This window comes from Tinamus guttatus, unplaced genomic scaffold, assembly GCF_059628265.1.
Source record: "Tinamus guttatus ecotype Peru unplaced genomic scaffold, ASM5962826v1 Tinamus_guttatus_pri_ptg000048l, whole genome shotgun sequence".
In the NCBI taxonomy this organism is placed as follows: Eukaryota; Metazoa; Chordata; class Aves; order Tinamiformes; family Tinamidae; genus Tinamus; species Tinamus guttatus.
In genome coordinates, this window is record NW_028288582.1 from 10,837,028 (window position 1) to 10,860,068 (window position 23,041).

The window sequence follows — 23,041 nt, forward strand, 5'->3', positions numbered from 1 at the left end:
TATCATCTTGATAAAAGTGTAGCCCCTTACACCCTAATTTACTTCTGTGCTTAGCTCATTTGCAGTTGAGACAATACATTCATATATTAACAGTACATCCCGTTACTATTATAGTTTGCTGAAGATGTCACAGACAAGGACAGATCAAGTAAGACTTGTTTTTAACTCACTGTCACTATATATATGCAATGCTCAAGCGTTTGAGAGCCATCTTCCTCATTGAAGCAAAAAAAATTCTGATTTAAGCACAGCAAAACAAGCTGAACCTCTATTCTGTGCAAAACAGTAGTTCCCATTAATTAAGTAAAACAAGTAGTTAACTTCTATTTTAAAAAGTAGATTTGAAAATAATCAGCAAGCACAAAAAGAAAGATGACTACTTGCATGTATAACATTCAGGCTCTAAACAGTTCTCACCAAGATATTTTCTGGAATTTTAGATAACAAAAACACAGATAACGCTGAAAAGAGAACTTCTTTTTTGAATGCCTTGGAACATAAATTGTTTACTTACAACAAAAAGAAAACAAGAAACTTTTTACAATTTATTCATTGACTTTTTCAGCCTCTTGAGCTAACAAGCCCACTGAAGCAAGATGTCACGTATCAGTGCTACAAGGAATTAGATACTAATGCAAGAAACAAGGCTCAAGCTATGTTTGTGACTATGTTTGTAAGAAAGATTTCAGTACCTTATACTAAAGATTCCTTTTAGGATTAATAAAACTTCCTCACTTCAGGATGAATCACGACTGACTATCCTTCTTCAAAGCTTCTAGTCTTTGCAGTAATGCATTTCCGAAAAACTCTCGATACGCAGGGCTGAGAGAGTCCAATAAAGAGTAGACGGTTTCATGGTAGGGAGTTTGCAAACTGTCATCAGTCTGATCAAAAGCATAAGCTACTACCTGTAACAAAGAAATCAATGGTTATATCTTTGTGACTAACATTACCTTGTCACGGAGAGCAAAGAAATCAGAGTTCAACTTTTTCAGTCCAGATAGTACAGTAATGTGCGGACAAAGATACTTGATTTAAATTGCAATCAGTGCTTTCTACTTGGGATTTGATAATAACGTAACATTTAGGTAGTCTAAAATACTTAGGTAGTCTAAAATACTTTTTTTTTTGTCCCAAACTCAGATATTAGTAAAAACCTTTCTTTGAAAAGAAATCTAACATCCAGGTTTCTGCACAATATAAATGTTGCAAAAAAGTTACATACATACAATTGTTACATACAAACCCAATTACTGAAGTTTTCTGCAACACATTTGCCTGCTATCAGCTTCAGTCTTCATCATCTTGTGAGTACCTTAAAGTTTTTTCCAGCCCTCTCTTCCTTGCTTCATTTGAAATAGGTAGTTAAAGTTGCACCTTAACCTTGCACTAGTTCACTAAAGTTACTTTCAGTTGCACTTTCTAGGCAAATGCATGTGGAACTGGTTATCATAAAAATAGAAGAGAAATAGGTAGACTGCTTTAGATGCCACTCAAATACTATTCTAAACACATTTTGAGCAATGATTATTGTAAAACAAAGAGACTTTACAAACTCTACGCAAAGCATTTTACCCTAAGTCCTGCTTCTGTGAGCTCGAGGCAGTATTTGTTTCTCTCCCTGGTCTCCACGTTGATATATGCCACATCCTCTGCACATGGAAGGGTTTTTGAGACAAACATGTTGCGGACAGCAAAGAGAACATCATTCACAACAGCTTCTGCTTCTAGTCTCATATCTTTCACATCTGCTCCATCAAAGTCTCTATAATCAGAATCCTCTTCAAAGACCATATTATTGCTCATCTCCATAGGATTGCAATCAGTCTCCATTCTGCATGCAAAAATATATTTTTTAGATTTTTAATACCATTACATTATACTAGTACATACATATTACTATAATACCACTATACTATATACAATATTAACACTATAAATATGCCTATTTAAGATATGGTTTATGTTTTATCATTACCCAAGACAAAGCAAAATATGGGATTCTCTGAGAGAGTCTCTGCTCTCTGAGACTCATGATGGTCCAAATAAGTCTACACCAAAACGGCCAGAACAACAGTTTAAGGTGGCAACATCAGCATATAAAAGCAGTGTCACAAAGGTTTGGCCAGTTCTTCATTCACAAGCAACTTGCTACCTGTTGTTTAAGAACCTGTTATGATTCAGCAGTAATTAATTCTATGCTTTGCTCATCCAGCATGCATTAGGAAAACAAGTCATGCCTGGAAAAAAAAAATTCAATAGCCACTGCAGACACAATGCTATTCATGGTACATTTAAGAAAGACTGCATCTATGAACGAATGGGTTATTGCACTTTATAAGGACAGATTAGGAACAATGGCCTTTTGTTTGCCCTCACTAAAGAGCAATTCCTCATAGGCAACCGCCGATGCATTTCAGAAACACACAGAGCTACCTTGCCTATGGCACCGATAACAGAAAGGGCCGGGCGGCAGCAGTTACAACGGCGGTCACAAACTACCCCCGAACTCATCACACCCAACGCCCCGCCCGGCGCAGGTCCCCACGACGGGGTGCCCTGGCTCCACCATCGCCACAAGGCGACCCCATCGCGGGCAGCACCTACCGGGACGCCGACGCCGCCCGCTCGGCTCGGCTCGGCTCGGCTCCCCTCGGCCCGGCCCTGCAGGAGGCCAGGGCCGGCCTCACTGCCCCGGCGAGCCCCAGGCAGCCCCAACTGCCGCCTCACCCGCCGCGACTCAGCGCCGCCCTCACGCCCACCCGTGAGGCTACTTCCGCCCACCCGTGAGGCTACTTCCGCCCACCCGTGAGGCCACTTCCGCCCCCTCCTCCTCCGCCGCCTGTTCGGCACTTCCGCTCGCGCGTCGCGGCGCCGGTGACGGCGCTCGGCGGGGGGAGGCAGAGAGGAGCCGCCGCCCGTGCGCGTGCCCGCGCCGCCGCCCCGGGGCCGACGCGCCCCCGCGACCCGCCCCGCCACTCACAGAGCTCCCCCCCGCCCTGCGGCCCTGTGCGGCCGCCCTGAAGATGGCGGCGGCCGAGTGAGGATGGCGCTACCTGCCAGCGGCCCCGCGTCCTGAGGGAGGCGGCTCAGCGGCCCCGGCCCCGCGGCGCCTCGCGCCGATCCCCGCGCTGCCGCCATGCCGTGGCCCTTCTCGGAGTCCATCAAGAAGAGGGCCTGCAGGTACCTGCTGCAGCGCTACCTCGGCCACTTCCTGCAGGAGAAGCTCAGCCTGGAACAGCTCAGCCTCGATCTCTACCAGGGCACCGGCTCCTTGACGCAGGTCCCGCTGGACAAGTGGGTAAGAGACGCGGGCGCTGCCCCTTCCCGCGGCGGGGGCTGCCGCCTGCCCTGTTCTCCCTGCCCGACCTCCTCCATGGAAAAAGGTTAAACCCCTAATCAGCATTTTATCCAGGTCACCCTTCCCTGCTAGGTGAGCACAGTGAAAAACTGACACGGGCCATTTATTGCAAAGACAAAAAAAAATCTTTTGGATTTTGTTTTCATTTGGATTTTGTTGTTTTTAATTCTGAGAAATACAAGAAAAATTGGGAAGGAAAATTGTCTGTTGCCCTTTAACTAAAAAGTAAGAATTACTGGCATGGCATAGAGAAGAAAGAGCTGCTCCTGACCAGAAATAGCCACTGTAGTACCTAGGAAGCGTGTTTACTGCCAGCTGCTAGAGATGACAAAAGCATAAAGTTTTCCCTGCCCTGAATACATTCAGGCTTCAGCCTAGAGCAACCTTGACTCTTCTGGATAGTGCTATGCTAAACGTGGCTCACGTAGACTTCTGAATGTGGAAGTGCTTGTTGGCAAGAAGCAGAAACTTGCAGCTTAGCTGGAGTTTGCGTAGCAGCTGGGCTGTCACATTTTGAACCATTTGAAGCTTTTTCAGTCCCAATCTGTATGTTATGTATTTGTGCGTGTGTGTATGTACATGTATATGTAGATATATATATATAGGTAGTCTGCTATATAAAGCTAAGGTGCTGTGTCTATGCTTGTAAGTATTTTGTAAGGTTTCCTGGCAGAATTACCCATGTTACTGAATTCTCCCTGCTATGCGAGCTACAGTCATAGGGAGCCATACGTACTGTGTGTCACTCATTGACTCCCAGGGTAGCTGAGATGATTAACTAGCTGTACAACCTCACTGCTTTACAGGTGTTTTTTATTGTACTACATTCTGGTATAAGACTATGCAGGATAGATTAAAAAAATACATGTGAATATCTGATATTTACAAATAATGCTTTGCCAGTTGTTTCTTTGCAAGTGTATTTGAGAGTGACAGTAGAAAAATATTTGCAGAAATTCTCATTATTGTATGTCCATGTTTTTCAGGCTCTGCAGCTTATTTTGTATAGGAAGAAAGGCTGTTATACTTAACAGAATTGCAATGCCCTCTAGTGGAAATCAGCGATTTTTCTCTAAACAAACTGGCATGATTTAAAAAGTAAACACTCTGAAATAGCAGCAGTAATAAACAGTACTAGATGAAGTTAAATATGTATACTTGGTGATTAAATGTATATGCAGTACTGGGTAGGATACCTTCCCCATTTGGAGATCACTGGCTTGTAAACAGTGCACGGTGTATTGGTGGCTCTGTGCACGTGACGTTCTCACGTATGACTGATTGCAAAAGCAGATGTGGCAGAAGTATGGAAGTATTACAGCTCTTTTTTTTTTTTTTTTTTCCTAGTCATTGTCAGCTTGTTCTACATTAATCACCAGAGTGACTGTAGTTATGCATGTTATCTTATCCATTCTGTGGATACTTTGTTCATTGGAGTATCCTAGATATTCTAGCCAGTGTTGTCTGTGTGTTTGCAGATTGTAGAGATACCTTAATGGCCTCAAGTATTCTCAAGTAACCTCTTGGTCTCCTGACACCTGAGCTATTTAGAAAAACAACCCAAAATCTAACTTAGGATATGGGTGGTTGAATTTGAATGTACATAAAATAGTACTGTGGTTACTATTGATAATATTACTGTGATTCCAGCTGGAGACTTTCAGTCAAAGATGTGGGAACAAGTCCTGATGTGAAGATAGAACCTCAGTTTTAACATTTAATTTAGAATGCACTAATCTTTCCTTTGAGGAACAGTAGGATTGTTTATGAATGAATTTTGCTATAAAACATTTGAAATTTCTGATTTTTTACGGTAATTTTTATTTTGAAATAAAAAGAAATATAGTAGTTCAATTTCTATGTATTTTGGTAGCAAAAAGAGGGCAGATTTATTCAAAATCAGTTTTTGATAATTAACTTCCTTTTAATGAAAATGCATCTAAAGTACTTTAAATAACTATATGGTATTTTCAAATATTCCGGTTTACTTGCTGTACCCTTTTTTGGTCTTGTCAGATACTATTACCATCTCTGTAATTATAACTGGAGACAGAATATTTTCATTTACCTCGTTTCCTAAAATACTCTTGTTTATTTTCTTTTAAAATGATTCTTTATAATTGTAGTAAATTAAAAAAAGTTATAAGTGACTTTTAAAAAATACCAATTTAAAAGTTATTTTACACTTTCGTTGTTGAATTGGAGTGTTTAGAGTGTTCCTATAATCAAAATGGTAAAGTCAAAACTATACTTGTTTGCTTATTGAGCCCTAGGTTCTAACCTGCTTGAACGCAGTCCTGTGCCACGTGCTTAGGTGACTCTGCGTGTGCAGGGGGGTTGGACGAGATGATCTCTAGAGGTCCCTTCCAACCCTAAGCATTCTATGATTCTAATATTAAAGCCACAGTCATGATCAGGGTCTTATCTACACTTGCCAAATTTGGTGTGTGGTTGAGATTGATTTTATGTTGTTTGAGCAGCATAGGAAGTTCTTACTTAGTTGAAATTAAAAGTACTGAACTTCTGGTTAGGAACACAAATTACGTTTTTTTATTTTTTTTCAAGTGTATAATCATTTAATAGGAAGAATATGTTTGCTTGTAAAACTGTTGCTTGTACAGTATTCCATTTTGCTCATCCATCTCACTTCATACCGTGTGTTTCCTGGAGCAGTGTGATTGTCTGTAGCTTGGTTTATAATGTTACTGTAAAGAGTCCTAATAAAGGAACAGTGTCTATAGACTACTGGTCAGGCAACTGGATTCTGATTCTTACTTTTTCTTAATAACACTTAACGTTACTTTGAAGTCATTAAAATCTGATTTAGAAATGGCATGCATGAAGTACAGTGAAAATGGATTTTTCTGGTTCCGTTGTCAGAGAAATGTGATACGAGGATTACATTACATCCAGTGAAATACTTTTTGCATCTTTACTGTCAGCTGTTTTTCAACTTTCTTCAAGAATTACCAGGAAAAGAATATATTAACTTGTGTTGCTGTTGCAGTATATATTAAAGTAACATAATAGGATTTGATATATTGTAAAAGAACAGAATATTCAGCTATCCACATGTTAATCTGTATCATATTAAAAGCTCAGTAATTAGTATGACCAAATTATGACAGAATCAAAATACTGAGAAATTTATTGGCTAATTTATTGGTTCTCTTATATGTAATTACTTTTCTGATATACTCCATATGTTGATTGGTTATTATAGTACTCAGAATAATGAAAGTGACTTTTTTGATTCGCTTCTTTTAGTGTCTGAATGAAATCCTGGAGTCTGTAGATGCGCCTCTGGAAGTCACAGATGGCTTTATCCAGTCAATTTCATTATCTGTTCCATGGGGGTCCTTGCTGCAAGATAACTGTGCATTGGAAGTAAAAGGATTAGAGATGGTCTTCAGGCCAAGACCAAGACTTGGTATGCTTATTTTTTCATTTTCCACATGGTGATTTTTTTTTTTTTTTACAGTTTTTCAAAAGCAAAAGGCTCCGCTTGCCTTAGATACTGCTTCTGTATTATTTAAAGCATCTTTTAACTTACATGCATTACCAACAGAAGATAATGTTGTTCTATTAAATAACTTCAGAAGTTTATTTTAAAAAAATATATAGTAGTACTATAACTCTTACTCCAAACCATTTGGGACACACAGAAGTTAAAATAATGCTTTAAAGTTTTGTGTGGAAGGAAATTTTTGTTAGCCACGTCCTGTGGGTATAGAATGCCAAATGCTGTTCAGTCAGTGCTAGTAGCTGTGCACCTTGCTGTGCTGTAGGATAACACGATAGTTTGAGATTTTGCAGGGAGTTGTAGTGAGGTTTTGGCTTTCTTCAGCAGCATTAGAGTAAAAGGTACACCTTTTTGTATATTTGGACAATATCAAATGCATTTTGTTTCCCCCTGTGTTATAATGATGGCTTTTAAGTATTGTAAATGCTAAGTACAGTAAATCTTTGATAACAATGTTGAAAGGGTTATCAGATCTCTTCTAGCTTGCTTGTGTCCATATAATGCTGATCTACAGTAGACTGTACTTGTGATTAAGTTTTCACTATCAAAGTTTGAGGTATTCTGTTAACATTTGTTATTATATAACATATGGGACCTTTAGTTATTCTTCAGTGGGTGGAAATTTTTGAATATATGTCTGAAGGTCTTAGATTTGCTTTTTTTTTATGGTGTAGAGATAGTGTAAGAAAATATTTTGGTTTTAATACAGTATAAAGATGCGAAAAACTGCATAAATCCCAGAATCCTTCATCTTTCAAGTAACTTTTAAGCAGTTTTAATAAAATCACAGTGGATTATTCTTGCTGTTAACTATATAAACCTGACCTCTACCTTTTAACTGAGACATCAAGATATAAAACTGTAAGTCTAGACCAGAATTTAAGTTAAGGTGGTAGACTGCTTTAAAAATCATGCCGAAACAAAGCCTGTTCTTTTTAACGTGTTGTGTTCTCATGTTGTTAATGAATTGTTTTGAAAGTTATTAGCTCATGTCTGTGTTAGATATTTAAAACGTATATTACTTAAGATCTAAGTTAGATCTAGGTTAGATTCAATATGATTACATCTTACAACTTGCTTAATCTTTCGCGGTTTGTAACACACCTCAGAATAACTTTCTTGAAAGTTGTTTATTTGATTTTGATTTTGTCTGGAAAATCCTTCTGGTACAATTAAAGTATCTTTAGAAATGGATTAATTAAAGCCTTTAAGCCCTTCATTTAAGTGCTGAAGGCTGGGTATGCTTAACCCTGCTTTAATTTTGTTTGTACTGAATTTTCAAATATCAGAATCTTATCCATACAGTCTTAGCAGATTAGAACTATTTCATAAGAGTTGAGTCCATAAAGAGATTATGCGAGTATATTGATACATTTGATTTCTTATTTAACTGTTTAAACTATTTTCTAAATGTGCCAAATGTATAATAATATTTGGTAGTTTTTTTTTTTTTTGATGCTCCCAGTCAAATGTGTTAAGACTTCTCTTGCTCTACAGCATCTGGCTCTGAGCCTATGTACTGGTCAAGTTTTATGACGAGTAGTATGCAACTTGCAAAAGAGTGTCTTAGCCAAAAATTGACGGATGAACAAGGAGAAGGGTCCCAGCCTTTTGAAGGACTTGAGAAATTTGCAGAAACTATTGAAACAGGTATGAGTTTATTGTGCAAGCTTGAAAGAACATTTTAAATTAAACCTGATATAATGTGCTTGAGTCTTACAAAATTGGATGCCATTTGCCATTACTTCTCTCAAAATTTTTCATTTGTTCACAATGCCTTGTAAAATTTAAATAGGAAGGCAGGATAATTGTTCCTGTTTTCAAAGGGGGGAAAAAGCCCAAATAATATAAAAATAGGTATATTCTTTCCTCAGTTGAAAGGAATGAACCTGTCTTTGGAATCAAATGGACATATGTTTTCACCAGAAGAAATCCAGATGCATCTGCGTTTGAATGGTTAGCAAGATGCTATAGTTTCGAGTCTGCCAATTTAGTTCATCACATAAGCTTAAACTGTTCTTATTGGTGCTGCTGCTGAGAGCAAGACAGACAAAACTGGTGTTACAAGTGTTTCTTAATAATTGCAATATATTAGATTCACTTCACCAACTCCATGTTGTTTTGTTTAATTTAAGTGGAATAAACAAAAGGCTCAGTACCACATGAGGTGGTAGGGAGCATAGTGCTGAGATACCTAACCTTATGAAAATATTTAAAATTAGATCTGGAAATAGAAGTAGACAGTCAAAGCTACACCAAGTTTATGAACTTGGATATGGTGAGGCAGCGAAGCAGGTATTTTCTCTGATCATTTTCTCTGATGGAGCTATATAAACAATCTAAGCATGTATCCATGCACAAAAGCTCCACTGAATCGTATGGATATACGTAGACGTCTAATAGCCACTTACATTGTCACTTGAAGTCTTGTTATGCTACTTTAAATGTTTCTTAATACTGAACATAAATTTCCACTGAAATAAATACTGATATCTCCCTCAGTAGAAAACAATCTTTCATTTTGTTTATAAAAGTTATGACTGAGCAACTTAACTGTTTTCTCATTTAAGTTCTAAGAAGAGTGAAAGTTACGTTTTTAGATACTGTTCTGCGAATTGAACATGTGCCGGAAAACTCTAAAAGTGGAAGTGCACTTGAAATCCGAGTAGAAAGGTAATTTTCTTTTTTAATTTTTTTTTTCAGAATTGTCTTTCTTCCGCTTTGTGTGCAATATATATTATATCACGAATATGCATGTTTATATAATTAGACTCTAAATCTTGAACATCCCTCTTTGAGACCTCCTTTTCTTATGATGCCAGTGAACACTCTCTCCCTTTAATTTCTGCTTAAAGAGTTTAAGCTAAATATATATAATCATCAGATTATTCAGAAGAGTTCTAGATTTTTCCAAAGATGAATAAATACAAATTCTCAAATATTCAAATGCCAATGGATATTATTGTAAAATCAGACCACCCCCTAACTGATAAGACATTTAATATATTAGAAATTCATCTGGTACATATTGAATATACTTGAACAGTCCTGTAAAGACGTGAGGTTTTAGGTCTTCTGTGAGCTTCCAGAAGAGTCTACCTATATGCCATGAATACTTTGAAAATCATCACTGTTAAATGGCATGTTATTAAAGTATGCCTTTGGCCAATGGGATAGTGTAAACTTTTGTTTTCAATATGCAATGGGTAAATAAAACTGATTATTACTGAGCAATACTAATGAAATATATTTGTTTTTAATCAAGCATTTATACAGTTGAAGCTCTGTGTTTAGGAGGGATGTCAGGAAGACTATTAATTTTCTTATTGAAATCCCTTGCCAAAACCTTTTTCCCTTTCTGTGTTTTCTAAAACTAGCTGTTAAATAGCATGTTGCTTTTCAGATGTTTGATATATTTTATTTATGGAAAAGTAGTTGTGTTTTCTTCCTGTAAGTCTTATAATGTGGAGACTTGATTCTTTTTCAGACTTAACTGTTTCTGCTGTTCATCAGTGTTTTAATGTGAAAATCTCTCATTTCAATACAGGGTTATCTTGAAGTGGTGCTTTTAAGCAGGGCAGACTTTCCAAAAACTTACGTTCTGCAGCAAGAGTTGTATACGTCCTAATGGAAACATGAATAGTAGTGTAGGTCAGACTCCTTCACTTCATGATCAAATTAGACATAAGTACTAGGGTGTATTCACACTGGAGACATGTTGCAATTGTCGTATGACATCCTGTGGAAAAAGGACAAGATTTCCAGACATTCCCAGAATATGCGCAGCCCCATTCCCATTCTTTCTGGACATTCAGTGGCACTGTAAATAGTCTAAAGGAAAAGAACATGTAAACCTTAGATCAGAAGCCAAGTGTCACAATAAATGTAAAAATTTACATGCTGTTCCTATCATCTTCATTTCCTTTTGCCTCCCAGAACGATATACTGTGACGAAACTGCAGATGAATGCTCTGGAATTAACGTGCATCAGCCCACAGCCTTTGCTCATAAGTTGCTTCATCTCTCAGGTGTCTCTCTCTTCTGGGATGAGTTTCCTGCATCAACAAAGTCCTCCCCAGTCTGCTCAGCTACACAGCTGGTAAAATGAAATATGTTATGTATGACTGTAAAGTGATCAGTGATAAAATGTATTGTTACACACGTATACTAGACTCAGTGTGAAAGATACAGGAATTGAACTTACTAGATCTGTGTTGATTTTTTTTTTTAATAATTCCTGTTGATTTTGAGGAGAGGGAAAGAAATGGTGACTTTAGGACTGAGCCAAACTTAAGATGGAGTCTGGTTGCAACTTGAGCGTGTAGAAGTCCTTTCTACTTCAATATTCTGTGGAAACTGCATCCCTTTTTTGCAAAGTCCTGATGCTTCATATTGCAAGTGCTTTGCTTCTTTCATGGTTATCAATCTGTTTCTCATTCAAATGCTTCAAATTTATATTTGAGTACAACTAATTTCTGTGATAAACTTATTTGAAATGTATATTTTAGGTTTCTTGGCGAGAATTGGATATGTTCTTATTCCTTTCTCCTTAACATTTTAAGGCAACTGAACCAAAGCTTTCACCTAGCTGGAACCCAAAAATCACTTATGAGCCACATCCACAATTAACACGGAGCTTGCCAGAAATTACTCCCTCTGACCCTGTACAGATCAGTAAGCTGACTGGTAGAATGGAGTTGAGCCTAACATTAAAGCAAAATGAAGTACTTCCTGGAGCAAAGGTTAGTCATCCTTTCCTGGTCCTTAGCTAAATTGATATAGTCATGTAGGATTTTTTGTTTTTGTTTTTACTGTGTAAAAAGAGCTGTAAGATTCTTAAAGGGACAGACGTTTTGTTATTAAGTTTCCTAATTTTATATGAAAAGTAAAAATTCTGTGCATTCAAAAGCTATATATATAAAGACATCTTTACACTGTACAAGATTATGAGATTCCCAGGAAATAGCACAAAATATTAACAGAACAAATTGGTACGCTCTTTTCCTACAAGTACCTTATGGATAGAGGATTTTCATATTTATAAATAAATGAACAAGTTTTAGATCTCGAAACTAAACTATGTGGGAACTCCTTTGAATACAACATGTGTTTAAGTATGTAAACCACAAAAGACAAGAGTATTCATGTCAAGTATGAAAAACTTATGTTTTTATTTTTCCACCTTTCTTAAGGAAAGGAAAAGATGGGAGGAAACAATATGCACATAACTAATAGAGCATTTACTTTTTTTGTTGGCTTGTTTTTGGTAAACATTCCCCTAAAATCTGTATAGGCAAAAGCTAGTTTTCATATAAATGCATTCCCTGGCATGTCTGTTTTTCACGAGTGATAATTATGAATGGATAAACATCTGGGCATACAGGACTCTGCTGTTGAATATCAAATCTATTCAAGTCCTTAAGATAAATGTAACTTAAACTGCTTTTAAAGGAAGAAAAGTGGTTTCCTTTTTTTAATATATCATATTAAAATTCTATAAACATTCCACTGTTTAAAAAGGATTATGGCTGTATTAATCTGTCTACTAAAGAGAATACTCTGAAGAGAATTTTTGCAAATTGTAAGGCCTCCTTCAGAGGGTATCAGTTTCAGGATTTTATATTTAGTTCATAATGCTGACTTCATACTGTTACTTACTTCTGGAATTATTAAAGAAGCAAAACTGTTAGCAGTGTAGTGGCCATCTGCAGTTTTCCTTTTAGGCACCTATGTATTAGTATAAGCAAGTAAACTGTTAGTGCTACATGTGCAATTACTCTGACAAGCCACCAAAATCTCCAAGTTGGAAGCAGTATGCACTTAAATTTCAAGCTCTTGTCACTTAGAAGAAGGTAATGACATTGCACTGTATCCTTAAGAACACAAAATCTGTAGTTTGTGTAAAGGAAGCATAGAGCAGATAACAGAAACAGTTAAAGGAAACACTGGGCATTCAGCTGTCTTACACCAGTGAAGCTGTACACCAGCAGTTAGTTGTTGTTTGGAGAGTTTTAAAGAGAATTTCTATAATTGTTGATGAAAATAACATATTATTTTATTTTTATTTTCAAGTTGGATGTAGATGGACAAATAGATTCCATGCATCTATTTCTGTCGCCAAGGCAGGTACATCTTCTATTGGACATGGTAGCAGCTATTGCTGGACCAGGCAAGTGCATGTTCTCTAAATATTAAATAAGTACTTAGTTGATCTGCAAAGGAAATTTGCAGGCAAACAAGTTTTTTGAAAGAAAAAAAAAAAAGTTGTGGTAAACTTAGTAAACTTACTATTTATTTAGATCTGCTTCTAGCAAAACATTTTGCAACTCCTCTCATTTGACTGTAAATCACTTACTGGTTTCATTTGCACGCTATAAATGTTTGTAATGAAAACCTAGGTAATAAAAAGGTTTGGAAAGTAAACATAGAATAGGGCAAGATTTGGGGAAAATGAAGAAAGGGAAGTTGGCGAAGGTCAGGAGGCCAAAACAGTTTTGGTTCTCATAGCTTCTGTTGGCCAGAGGCCTAGCTGTCTAGTCAGGATGAGATACAGTTTTTCTAGTTACTTAGTGTAATAGCACTCATTATTTGGGTACCTAGTTGATACTTTCAGAAAATATTTGTCATATTCTAAAGTAGTTGCTTGATACTCTTCTAATGTTGCAAATTTATTTATCAATTTTATTGTTTTTTATGTAACTGGAAGAGAGTTAAAACATTATCCAATATTGTGTCATGTTGGAGCCTGGAATTTTAGTAATTTCTTATTAGAAACAGCTTCTTGAAGCGGTGTCCACTAGTCTATAATGTCAGCCTAGAAGAGAAATATATGCTGATACCATTTATAAACACATGTGCATAGATGACCTTAAAAGTTTCTCCTGAGGCTTGGAAGTACTGTTAAAGAGAGAATAATCTCCAAAACAGCAAAGGAAGTGGCTATATATACACCATACTCATGTACTTTTTACTTTTAAAACTATATTTTAGATTAGATTGTAGATTGTTAGGTTATATTTTAGATTCATTGTTGAATTTACATGAGATATTGGTAAAGAAATAATAGAGGGTTTTATCTCTCTCTCTTTTTGTAATTCAGAGAGCCTAAGCAGGATAGAACTGTCAAATAAAGACAGGAAAAACCGACCAATGCAACAGGAAGATGAGTATCGGATTCAGATGGAGTTGAAACGTTATTTAAGAAAAGAGTCTTTATCTGCAGGAGCATCATCTGAGCAAAGCTTCTATGAGACAGAGAGTGCCAGAACGCCTTCGAGTCGTGGTGCGTGTTAACGATGATGCAGCACAGCAAACACCCTGTTATTCAGACTGTACAGATTGATTGTCCAGCTTCTGATCTTTCTGACTAAAATACCCAAAGAAGTTTGACATAGAATATCCATTATCTGACATTAATTCAACTTTTAAATAAAAATGTAAAAATCTAACCAGGTATCAGGTTAGATTGGATTCAGGTTTATGTTAAAAATGTTCAAAACATTCATGTGCAACAGGGTAAATACAATGCACATGCAATAGGATCTTTTTGAATGAATGGTTAAGAAATAAATATGGAATAGTAGTTTATTGCTCTGATTTTTGTATTCTTTTTCCCATATTTTTTTTACTGATTTTTCCGTGAAAATGAGGAGTATATTAATTTATGCCAATTTGAAGAGGAAAATGGAGCATTAGATAAGTTTTTAGTGTTTTTTTTGTATTCATAATACTAAATACATCCACCTTTGACATGAGAGAACTTGAAACTACTGAAAATAATATGCTTAGCTGGTTAATATTATGTCCAGTAATTATATTTCTGAAGTTACAAATCAATTTCTGTTAAAGCTGTAGTTAATATTTTTGATAGGAAAATAACTCACGTTTTGATATCTATGGTTTTAATTAGAAGAAGAAGTTTTCTTCTCAATGGCTGAAATGGACATGTCTCACAGCCTTTCCTCCCTTCCGCCACTTGGAGACCCTCCAACTATGGATCTAGACTTGTCTCTAACCAGTACATACACAACTACACCAGCAGGATCTCCACTGAGCACTACTGTGGTATAGTATTAAGTATATTTAAAACCCTTTTGGAATAAGATTTTTTCTGAAACCGTTACATAAATATGCTGTTACATAAATAGGCCAATTGTTGTCTAGCATCTTTTAATGTGTATTTATAGGCCTAAAATCATTCTATACCTGCCCTAAGGGTGTACAGGTGTTTTTAGCAGATCGTTTCCATAGTTGCAAAGGAAAACCATGTTTGAAAATTTCTTATCTGTTTGACTACCAAGACAGGGAATAGAATGCGTTTGTTTTCAAATGCCTTGAGGCTTATACAGCATATTTATGAAGAAAGCTCTGACTTTTATTTATAGCTCCATGCTTGATGTTTGCTGTTTTTTGTCACCGATTTTGCAGTCTGTACTACAATGAACAGTACAAAATTGTGTATTACTTTGGTCTTCAAAAAACACAAAGTTACTCTATTAATATCTCTGTTTTTCCCATCTCTATTATATGCCAAGTGTTTTTCTTAGAGAGCAGTTTTCATTTTACAGAGAAAAAAGAGAGGCTGTACGTAGTGAGAGAGAAGCTTCATTTTGCTTTAAAAATGTGTGTAAGAGTATTGTAGAATTGCCTTGTAGCCCAAAGTAAAGTGTCTCTATGTTGTGTAATTTAGTGGTGACATTCTGTGAAGTGGTCTGTTGTTGACTGTCTTGCACAGTCACCTGTTTTGTTTCTTTACATTATTTTTGTTACGTCTCATGCTTGTAAACACTTTTTTTTTGGCAAATTTAAGGTCATACATATTTTTCTTTTAGCTTCAGCCAACTTGGGGTGATTTTCTTGATCGTAACAAACAAGAACTGCAACCACCAAGAGGTTCTTCACTTGCAGCCAATGTGGTTCACCAAGCTTCCTTAAGAAGGACGTGTAAGTTCATACTGCTTTGCATTGTGATCTCCAGATAATTTTGGAAATAAAATGTTACTCCACGACTTGGTGAGAAGAAATGAAAATCACAAATGAGATGATGTTATGTATGTGTTTTTACTGAAAAATTACTTGAACTTAATTTTGTATTTCAGCTATTCCATCCAGATCTGTTTCAGTGGATGAATCCAGGCCTGAGCTTCTTTTTAGACTGGCAGTGGGAACTTTCTCAGTGTCTGTACTGCACATTGACCCTTTACCCCCACCTGAAAGTTCACTGAATCTTAATCCATTGACACCAATGGCTCGGGATTTCTTTACCCGAATAGAAAAGATTGAGCCAGTTAAGTTTGCAACAGAAGATTTTCTGTCCTTCCGAGAAGTATTTGCGGAAGCTTGTTCTCATGATCACCTTAGGTATAACTTTGCTTCTTAATAAATATAATAAAGAAAAAGTACTTTTGAATAAGCTTGAATAAATTAAGTTTATTTCCTTTGGATTTGTGTCACTTAATACTTTGACCTGCATACGACGTTTTTGTTAATTTCAAAATAGTCCTGAATTTTGAAATTTGCTGTCCAAGGCTGTTTCAGGGAAAAAAAAAAAAAAAAAAGCTTACAACCCTATCTAAATCTTTTCTAGTGTAGATAAAACAAATCTGGGCAGTTTTGACTACACAAATTTGCAAACTTAGGGCAATTAAGTAAAGGATTTCTTTAGAAATATTTGTATTTTATAGGACTATTTCTATGATAACAACAGGGTTTCTTTTTGGAGGAGCTTGGATTTTTATTTAATGCAAAACAGGGTATCAGTACGGTTTTGAAGTAAGTGTGAGCAAGATAATCAAGACAGTTGGGGGGGGATTTTCCAGAAGTACAGTGCATGCTGTAGCGTATTTGTGGGGACATATATTTTTCTTTCTTTTTTATTTTATGCATACATAAATTCTAGAGTTCCTGAGAAATCTGAGTTTTTCATGCTTCCTTTAAGGATATTAGATACTCGGCTTCAGGTGAATTGCACTTAAAGTTAGACGTAAAGTAGATTAAAAGTTCCTCTTCTCTTGCCATTGTTGAAAATACCTCCTAAGTGGGTTCCTTTATTTTGTTGCCAGTGTTAGAATCTACTATAATTATAAGATTTTTTTTAATGTAGCTTTATACATATTTACATTTTTACTTTTTTATGACAGATTTATAGGTACTGGCATCAAAGTCTCTTATGAACAAAGACAAAGGGCTACTTCTCGAAGTTTCAGTACTGATTTATCCATAGGAGAAATGGAGTTCTTGGAATGCCTTTTCTCTACCGACTCTCATTCCATTCAGCCTCACTATACAGAGGTATGTTTTTTAAAAAAAATGAGTAAATGAAATGTAGTTGAAACTGTTATGACTTTTAAATAGTTATAAATTACAGTAACTATGTGGTTTTAAGGTACAATTTAATATTTTGGTTGCAGGTTCAGATGGTGAACCAGGCGGGTATCATTACCTGGCACAATTAGTATTAAGTAGGCAAACTCAAATAGTGTACTTTTGTTGTAAATATAGCTAACACTGATTGGTATTAAAGTAAACATTTTCTGAAAACAAGCTGATGGAGTTAAACAATGGAAAGGTTTCTTTAGGTGATGATTCCAGTTCCAACTCCTTTGCTGATCACAGTGGTCTCGTAAAATGTCTCACCAACTAGATGGACTAGCAGTGGCACCAGGGTTCTATTGTCTAACATGACCACATGATTACCTTCTGTCTAGCCTAGGTAAAATGTCATAAATGTATTTTCCTGCGACTACTGTTTCCTCCTTGCCCGTTAATTCTTTTAAATCTATTTTGTTCTGTAGCTGTTGACATTTCACTCTAAAGAAGAAAATGATTCTCATGCTGTGCCATGCCTTCAGCTTCATTATAAGCACTCAGATAACAGAGGACCTCAGGTAAGGTGGGAGATAAAAACAAGTTCCTGTGTAGTATTCTTTATGCAATTTTCTTGATATTAAGGGAAGAGATACCTTTCTGTAGAACAGAAAGGCCTTAGCAGTTGTTGTTTAAAATTGATTTCGTTACATCCTTTTTAAGGATTTAACTGCTTTTTTTTTTTTTTATCCTTATCTCTCTCTCCCTTCCCTCCCTCCTTTTTTATTTTTTTCAGGGTAGTCAAGGGAGACTAAGTTCCGTTCCACAAAAAGCAGAGCTACAAATAAAGTTAAGCCCAGTGTTTTGTGAATTGGATATTAGTATTGTAGACAGATTAAATTCTTTACTTCAACCTCAGAAACTAACTACAGTGGAGATGATGGCATCTCATATGTACACTTCTTACAACAAGCAATTTAGTCTGGTAAGTTGGATATGAAATTTGTTAATATGCATGCTGAATTTTTATGACAAGTATTATTGATGACAGAAAAACTAGTCTCTAAAACCGACTTTAGATAGAATCTAGACATCAGTGAAAGCTCTCCATTTAAAAATTTCATAAAACATGGAAAAAAATTACCGATATAATTATATCCTGAACATTTTGATTCTTTTCAAAAACTGAGCAATACAGTCAGGGAAGTTTTGAATGGAACATGTCAGCGAAAGGAGCTGGAAGCCATGACTTACTGAGAAGGAAAAGCATGTGTGGGAGTAACAGGATTCAGGAATAGGATTTCGTTAAGACGCGATAGCACCTAACTGCTGCAGACTGTCATTTGCTGCTTCTATTGTCTAATTTGAGAAAGATCAAATAGCCATTTTTGAAGAATTTCTAGCCTTTCTTTGAAATGTTTAATATTTAACTAAATAATATCTTAACAGTACCAATAATAGAAGTGTGACCTAACAAACAACAACTGGTTCTAGTATCTGTGTTTTACAACCTTTTTTATATAGCATGTCATCAAAAGCCTTCTCAATAGTATTTTTTATCCTATTTATTATTTACTATTATTATTATTATTATTATAGCATAAAGCATTTACTGAAGTTTTTCTGGATGATTCACATACTCCTGCAAACTGCAGAGTTTCCGTTCAAGTCACTGCGCCAGCATTAAATCTCTCTGTTCGCTTCCCGATACCTGACTTACGATCAGATCAGGAAAGAGGACCTTGGTTTAAGAAATCACTTCAGAAGGAGATTCTTCATCTTGAATTCACAGATGTGGAATTTAAGACTGAGTTTATAGGAGGGTCAACTCCAGAGCAACTTAAATTAGAACTCACCTTTAAAGAGCTAACCGGTAAGAATATTCAAGTTAAAATCAAAAAGCATATTTGATTTTTTTTTTCCAGTGATGGCTTAGTTGAGACAGAAGTTTTCTAATGTGAATTCACTGAAACCTCTTGAAGGGATCTTTTTCCATTTACATTTTGTTTTTGAAAACAGATTCATATGTATATATTTTCCTGCTATTGTTATACCAGTTTCTTTTGATTTAGGATGACTCTGGAATTTCTGTCATAGTGTTATGAATCTACTTTATAGGAAGAGATTACAGTTATGCCAATAAGCAATCCCTTCTAGTCTAGAAACAAAGTGAATAATGATTTTCTAAATGAATGCCAAGTAGAGGACTTTAATATTTTTATGCCTCTAAACTTTCAAAGTAATAAATCTGTCATACTGGACTTTATTTGAGACCTTCTTTGTTGATTGGTTTGCTGCTTTTAGTTTTCAAGTGTATGGCATAAGGTAGTGATACTAAAAATGTAAATGCAGATACCTCTGCATTAGAAACGTGGTGTTTTCTAACTCCTACTAGAACGTAGTAAGAAATAATTTTGAATTTTAATAATTAAATATCAATTTTTATTGAAAAAGAAAACTGAATTTCCATTTTAAGTATCTTACAGGCAGTGTTCACAATTAGCTTGTTGAACTCTATTCTGGGGAATGGGAAACCTGATGCTAGTGTCACTTTCATCTGTTATTTTTCTCTATTTTCTTTATCTGCTCAGGCTCCTTTGAAGAAGATAAAGGAGAGGCACCAATAAAATTTTTTCAAGTATCTGGTGGCATCGATGGAGATATGACATCATCAGATAACTTTGACTGGCCTCGGTAAAGTAATGTTCTGTTTTTCATCATAAGTTACGTGGAGCGGTAGGGTGTAGTACTATTATTTTCTAGTTCTGATGAAACCTGTGACATAGATGCTTTAAAAGTCCATTCTAAAAGAAGAATATGCAGTTATTGGAAAGAGTCTGAGGACTGATGAAACTGCTCCTTGTTTGTAATAACGCAAGACAGTTTTAATGTGTGTGGGTTTTTTTTGTTTTTGTTTTTGTTTTTTTTATTATTATAAAAAGTGATTATAGGCCTGAAACTTTGTAGCATGCTTTTGGAGACTAAACTTTTTGGCTTGGCAATTCTTTTATCTTTGTGCATAAGGGTGTATGCTTGTTTCCTTGATTCCATGGTGGTATAACTGTCTAATAAAAGGTGTTCATTGGTTGGCTTTCTGCATGTATTTTCTGGCTAGCTAGTAAAACTAAAGGAGAGGTAACTCTGTACTTGCATAAAAATTCTCTAATGGCTTATTGTGAATAATTTCTCCAATATCAGGATTGTATTGAAAATAAATCCTCTAGCTGTGCACTCGATCCTGGAAAGGATAGCAGCAGAGGAGGAAGAAGGAGATGGTAACTTTCAAGAGGAAGAAGAAGGAGGGTCTCATTCTTTGAAGGATGTCTGTGATTTTAGAAGACCAGAGCCTTCTCCTTTTTCTTCTCGTAGGGTCATGTTTGAAAACGAAGAGGTACTGTAAAGTTATCTTACTGCTGTTGGGCTCATTGTAGATTGAATCAATATATTCTCCCAACCATAGATGCATTGATGTATGCAAAATATTTTTTACTTCAGTCTTTTTTTTTTTTTTCTCCTTTCAGATGGTGATGCCAGGAGATGTAGTTGAAATGATGGAATTTCAGGATAAAACAATTAGTAATTCTCATTATGTCCTGGAACTCACATTACCAAACATTCACTTAACGTTACCAAGCAAAAGCTTTTATGAAAAAATTTACAATAGGTAAGTGGGATATTTTCCTTGGTTGTCACGACCTGTGTGTACTTCTAGTTCTGTATTCATTGTTGATAAAAGTTAGTGAATGAGTAGCTATAGCAGGAACTCATTAGTGTAGTTTTCTAAGAATAGAAAGTTTTGTATAAATCATAAGACACAGTAATATCTGTCATAGCAACTAAGATCAGATCTGTACCTTAGCAGCCAGCTGCAAAAAACGCTTAGGCAGATTTCATGAGTGGAGGAGAAAGTTCAGTAGTCCCTTGCTTTCAAAGAAAGAACCTATTCAGAATTTGTATACAATGTTTAGTTTCCTCTTAAATAGATGCAGATCTTTTTTCCCTTTCTTCCCCCTTTAGTGAGTAAATATGCACCTCGTAATAGAGGAGTTTTTAGGACAGTGATAAATGCTGGCTTTGATACGTGCATATCATTAATATCTAAAAGCACAAAATGATTTTTTTTATGTCCACATATAATGTTATTCTTTCTTGTGCTCTTGAACCTTTTCCTTGTTTGCCTTTATATCAAATCTGTGAAAGAAATACTGCTTGTTTAATCATTACTAAATGGGCATATATGGTTATATTTTGCCTAATAATAATAATAATTTCTTTCTTTCTAGGATCAGCAATGATTTATTGCTGTGGGAACCCACAGCTCCGTCTCCTGTAGAAACATTTGAAAACCTTTCTTATGGTGTTGGACTATCTGTGGCCAGCCAGCTCATCAATACTTTTAGTAAAGAGAGCTTTAGTCAGTTTAAATCTGCAGTTCATTATGGTAATACACTGAATAAATCATCTATAATTACAGTGGTACAAAGCATAATTGACTGAAGTGATTAAGCTGATAGTGGAAAGAATTTGCAAATTTATAAGAAAAGATTTACGTATCCCAAGGCTGTTATATTAATTAAAATATAAGTGTGAAATTCAGTCATATTACAGATGGTAAAAACAATGAGTTAATGGCATAATATATGCACTGGTATAAAACTGCGTTTGCTGTTTCATCTCATAGATGATGAGAGCGGATCTGAGGAGGAAACGCTGCAGTATTATTCCACAGTCGATCCAAACTATCGTTCACGCAGAAGGAAAAAGCTTGACTCTCAGAATAAGAACTCACAAAGTTTCCTCTCTGTTGTGTTAAATGTTAGTCATGGATTAGTTTCAATATTCACAGATATAAAGGTGAGATTTTGGATTTGAAAATTATACGCAAAATTGAGCTGTGTGTGTCAAAGTCGTTTTGGCTGTGGGACCCCTTCGTGATGTACATATGTTTTTTTTTTTGGAAGGTGCAAATGTTTACAACAACATTAAAATTCTTTTATTATCTTGATATTGCCGTGCTGTAATATAAGTAGGCTATAATGCTACATAATATTTGAGCAATTTTGCTTACTTGATATTTAATATGAAAATAAACACAGACAAATATGTATAGCTGTCATGTTATGTTAGACTATCTTTAAATGCACAAACTGCGCAAATAATCATTTTTCCTTCTATTCTTCCTTCAGAAAGATGATGGAAATATAGTGGAAGGAAAATACGGTGAATTCTGGTTAGAATTCAACAGTGGTTCCCTTTTCAGTGTGACTAAATACGAAGGCTTTGAAGATAGACACTACATTTGTCTTCATTCTAGCAGCCTCAATTTATATCACCAAGGTAGGGACAGGGTTATGGTGGCGTTCAGGGTGAATTTGACATGAGATAAGATTACACTTTTTTAGAAGAAATGCTGTCTTTTTGTTCTGGTAGTGCATCATTTAGCACAATAGAACTGTTGTTCATGGCTAACGTCCCTCTATGTTACAGTAGTGCAACTTAAAGATAACTATGTTTTCTTGGTTAACTCTTCAACCCAAAATTATAGGTCTGTACCCCTGGCTACTACTGGTCATTAAAGATCTTATTGTCTTCTGACAATTTAGCTGTAGTTTGTTGCATTCACACGTTTTCTGTCTCAGTGGTTGCTTGGTTTAAAATAGTACAGCACAGTCTGCAGCAGTAGAACCCTGGCTGCTAATTGTAGTCAGCAGATGAAGTTTCTAAGTATCTGTGTGGTCTGTATGTCCAAAAACACTCCCATAGTTAAACTTCAAAACTTTTCCCTTCAAGTGTATTTGAATGAATTGTCTTCAGTGTACTTTCTGTGCGGGGCTTAATTATGTGTTTAGAGG

At 35.9% G+C, this 23,041-nt stretch overlaps 2 protein-coding genes across 2 annotated transcripts in view; one reads left to right on the forward strand and one right to left on the reverse strand.

The window, feature by feature from the left end:
• Positions 1-729: 729 nt before the first annotated feature.
• Positions 730-2,783, reverse strand: GSKIP (GSK3B interacting protein). Its single transcript, XM_088539685.1, has 3 exons — positions 2,763-2,783; positions 1,576-1,834; positions 730-908 (listed from the first exon to the last, which is right to left on the reverse strand). Exons 2-3 carry the CDS (start codon positions 1,831-1,833, stop codon positions 747-749), a joined length of 420 nt encoding a protein of 139 aa, XP_088395811.1. The 5' UTR covers position 1,834; positions 2,763-2,783; the 3' UTR covers positions 730-746.
• A 341-nt stretch (positions 2,784-3,124) lies between these two features.
• The window catches only part of ATG2B (autophagy related 2B), a 39,337-nt gene continuing 19,420 nt past the window's right edge, over positions 3,125-23,041 (forward strand). Inside the window, exons 1-21 of the mRNA XM_088539700.1 lie at positions 3,125-3,301; positions 6,629-6,791; positions 8,382-8,534; positions 9,455-9,557; positions 10,821-10,983; positions 11,447-11,626; positions 12,957-13,057; positions 13,988-14,166; positions 14,794-14,948; positions 15,716-15,827; positions 15,983-16,244; positions 17,024-17,174; positions 17,678-17,770; positions 17,986-18,174; positions 18,789-19,062; positions 19,781-19,883; positions 20,388-20,580; positions 20,711-20,853; positions 21,473-21,630; positions 21,871-22,043; positions 22,376-22,526. Coding sequence (XP_088395826.1) covers positions 3,140-3,301; positions 6,629-6,791; positions 8,382-8,534; positions 9,455-9,557; positions 10,821-10,983; positions 11,447-11,626; positions 12,957-13,057; positions 13,988-14,166; positions 14,794-14,948; positions 15,716-15,827; positions 15,983-16,244; positions 17,024-17,174; positions 17,678-17,770; positions 17,986-18,174; positions 18,789-19,062; positions 19,781-19,883; positions 20,388-20,580; positions 20,711-20,853; positions 21,473-21,630; positions 21,871-22,043; positions 22,376-22,526 — 3,361 coding nt within the window. The 5' untranslated portion in view covers positions 3,125-3,139. The remainder of the gene's footprint in view (positions 3,302-6,628; positions 6,792-8,381; positions 8,535-9,454; positions 9,558-10,820; positions 10,984-11,446; positions 11,627-12,956; positions 13,058-13,987; positions 14,167-14,793; positions 14,949-15,715; positions 15,828-15,982; positions 16,245-17,023; positions 17,175-17,677; positions 17,771-17,985; positions 18,175-18,788; positions 19,063-19,780; positions 19,884-20,387; positions 20,581-20,710; positions 20,854-21,472; positions 21,631-21,870; positions 22,044-22,375; positions 22,527-23,041) is intronic.

Bases quoted from the DNA above. Each gene is read 5' to 3' on its own strand.
- GSKIP (XM_088539685.1), bottom strand. From the start codon at position 1,833: ATGGAGACTGATTGCAATCCTATGGAGATGAGCAATAATATGGTCTTT. The intron at 909-1,575 runs GTAAAATGCTTT...TCTTTGTTACAG, and splicing joins TCACAGAAGCAGGACTTAGG to GTAGTAGCTTATGCTTTTGA.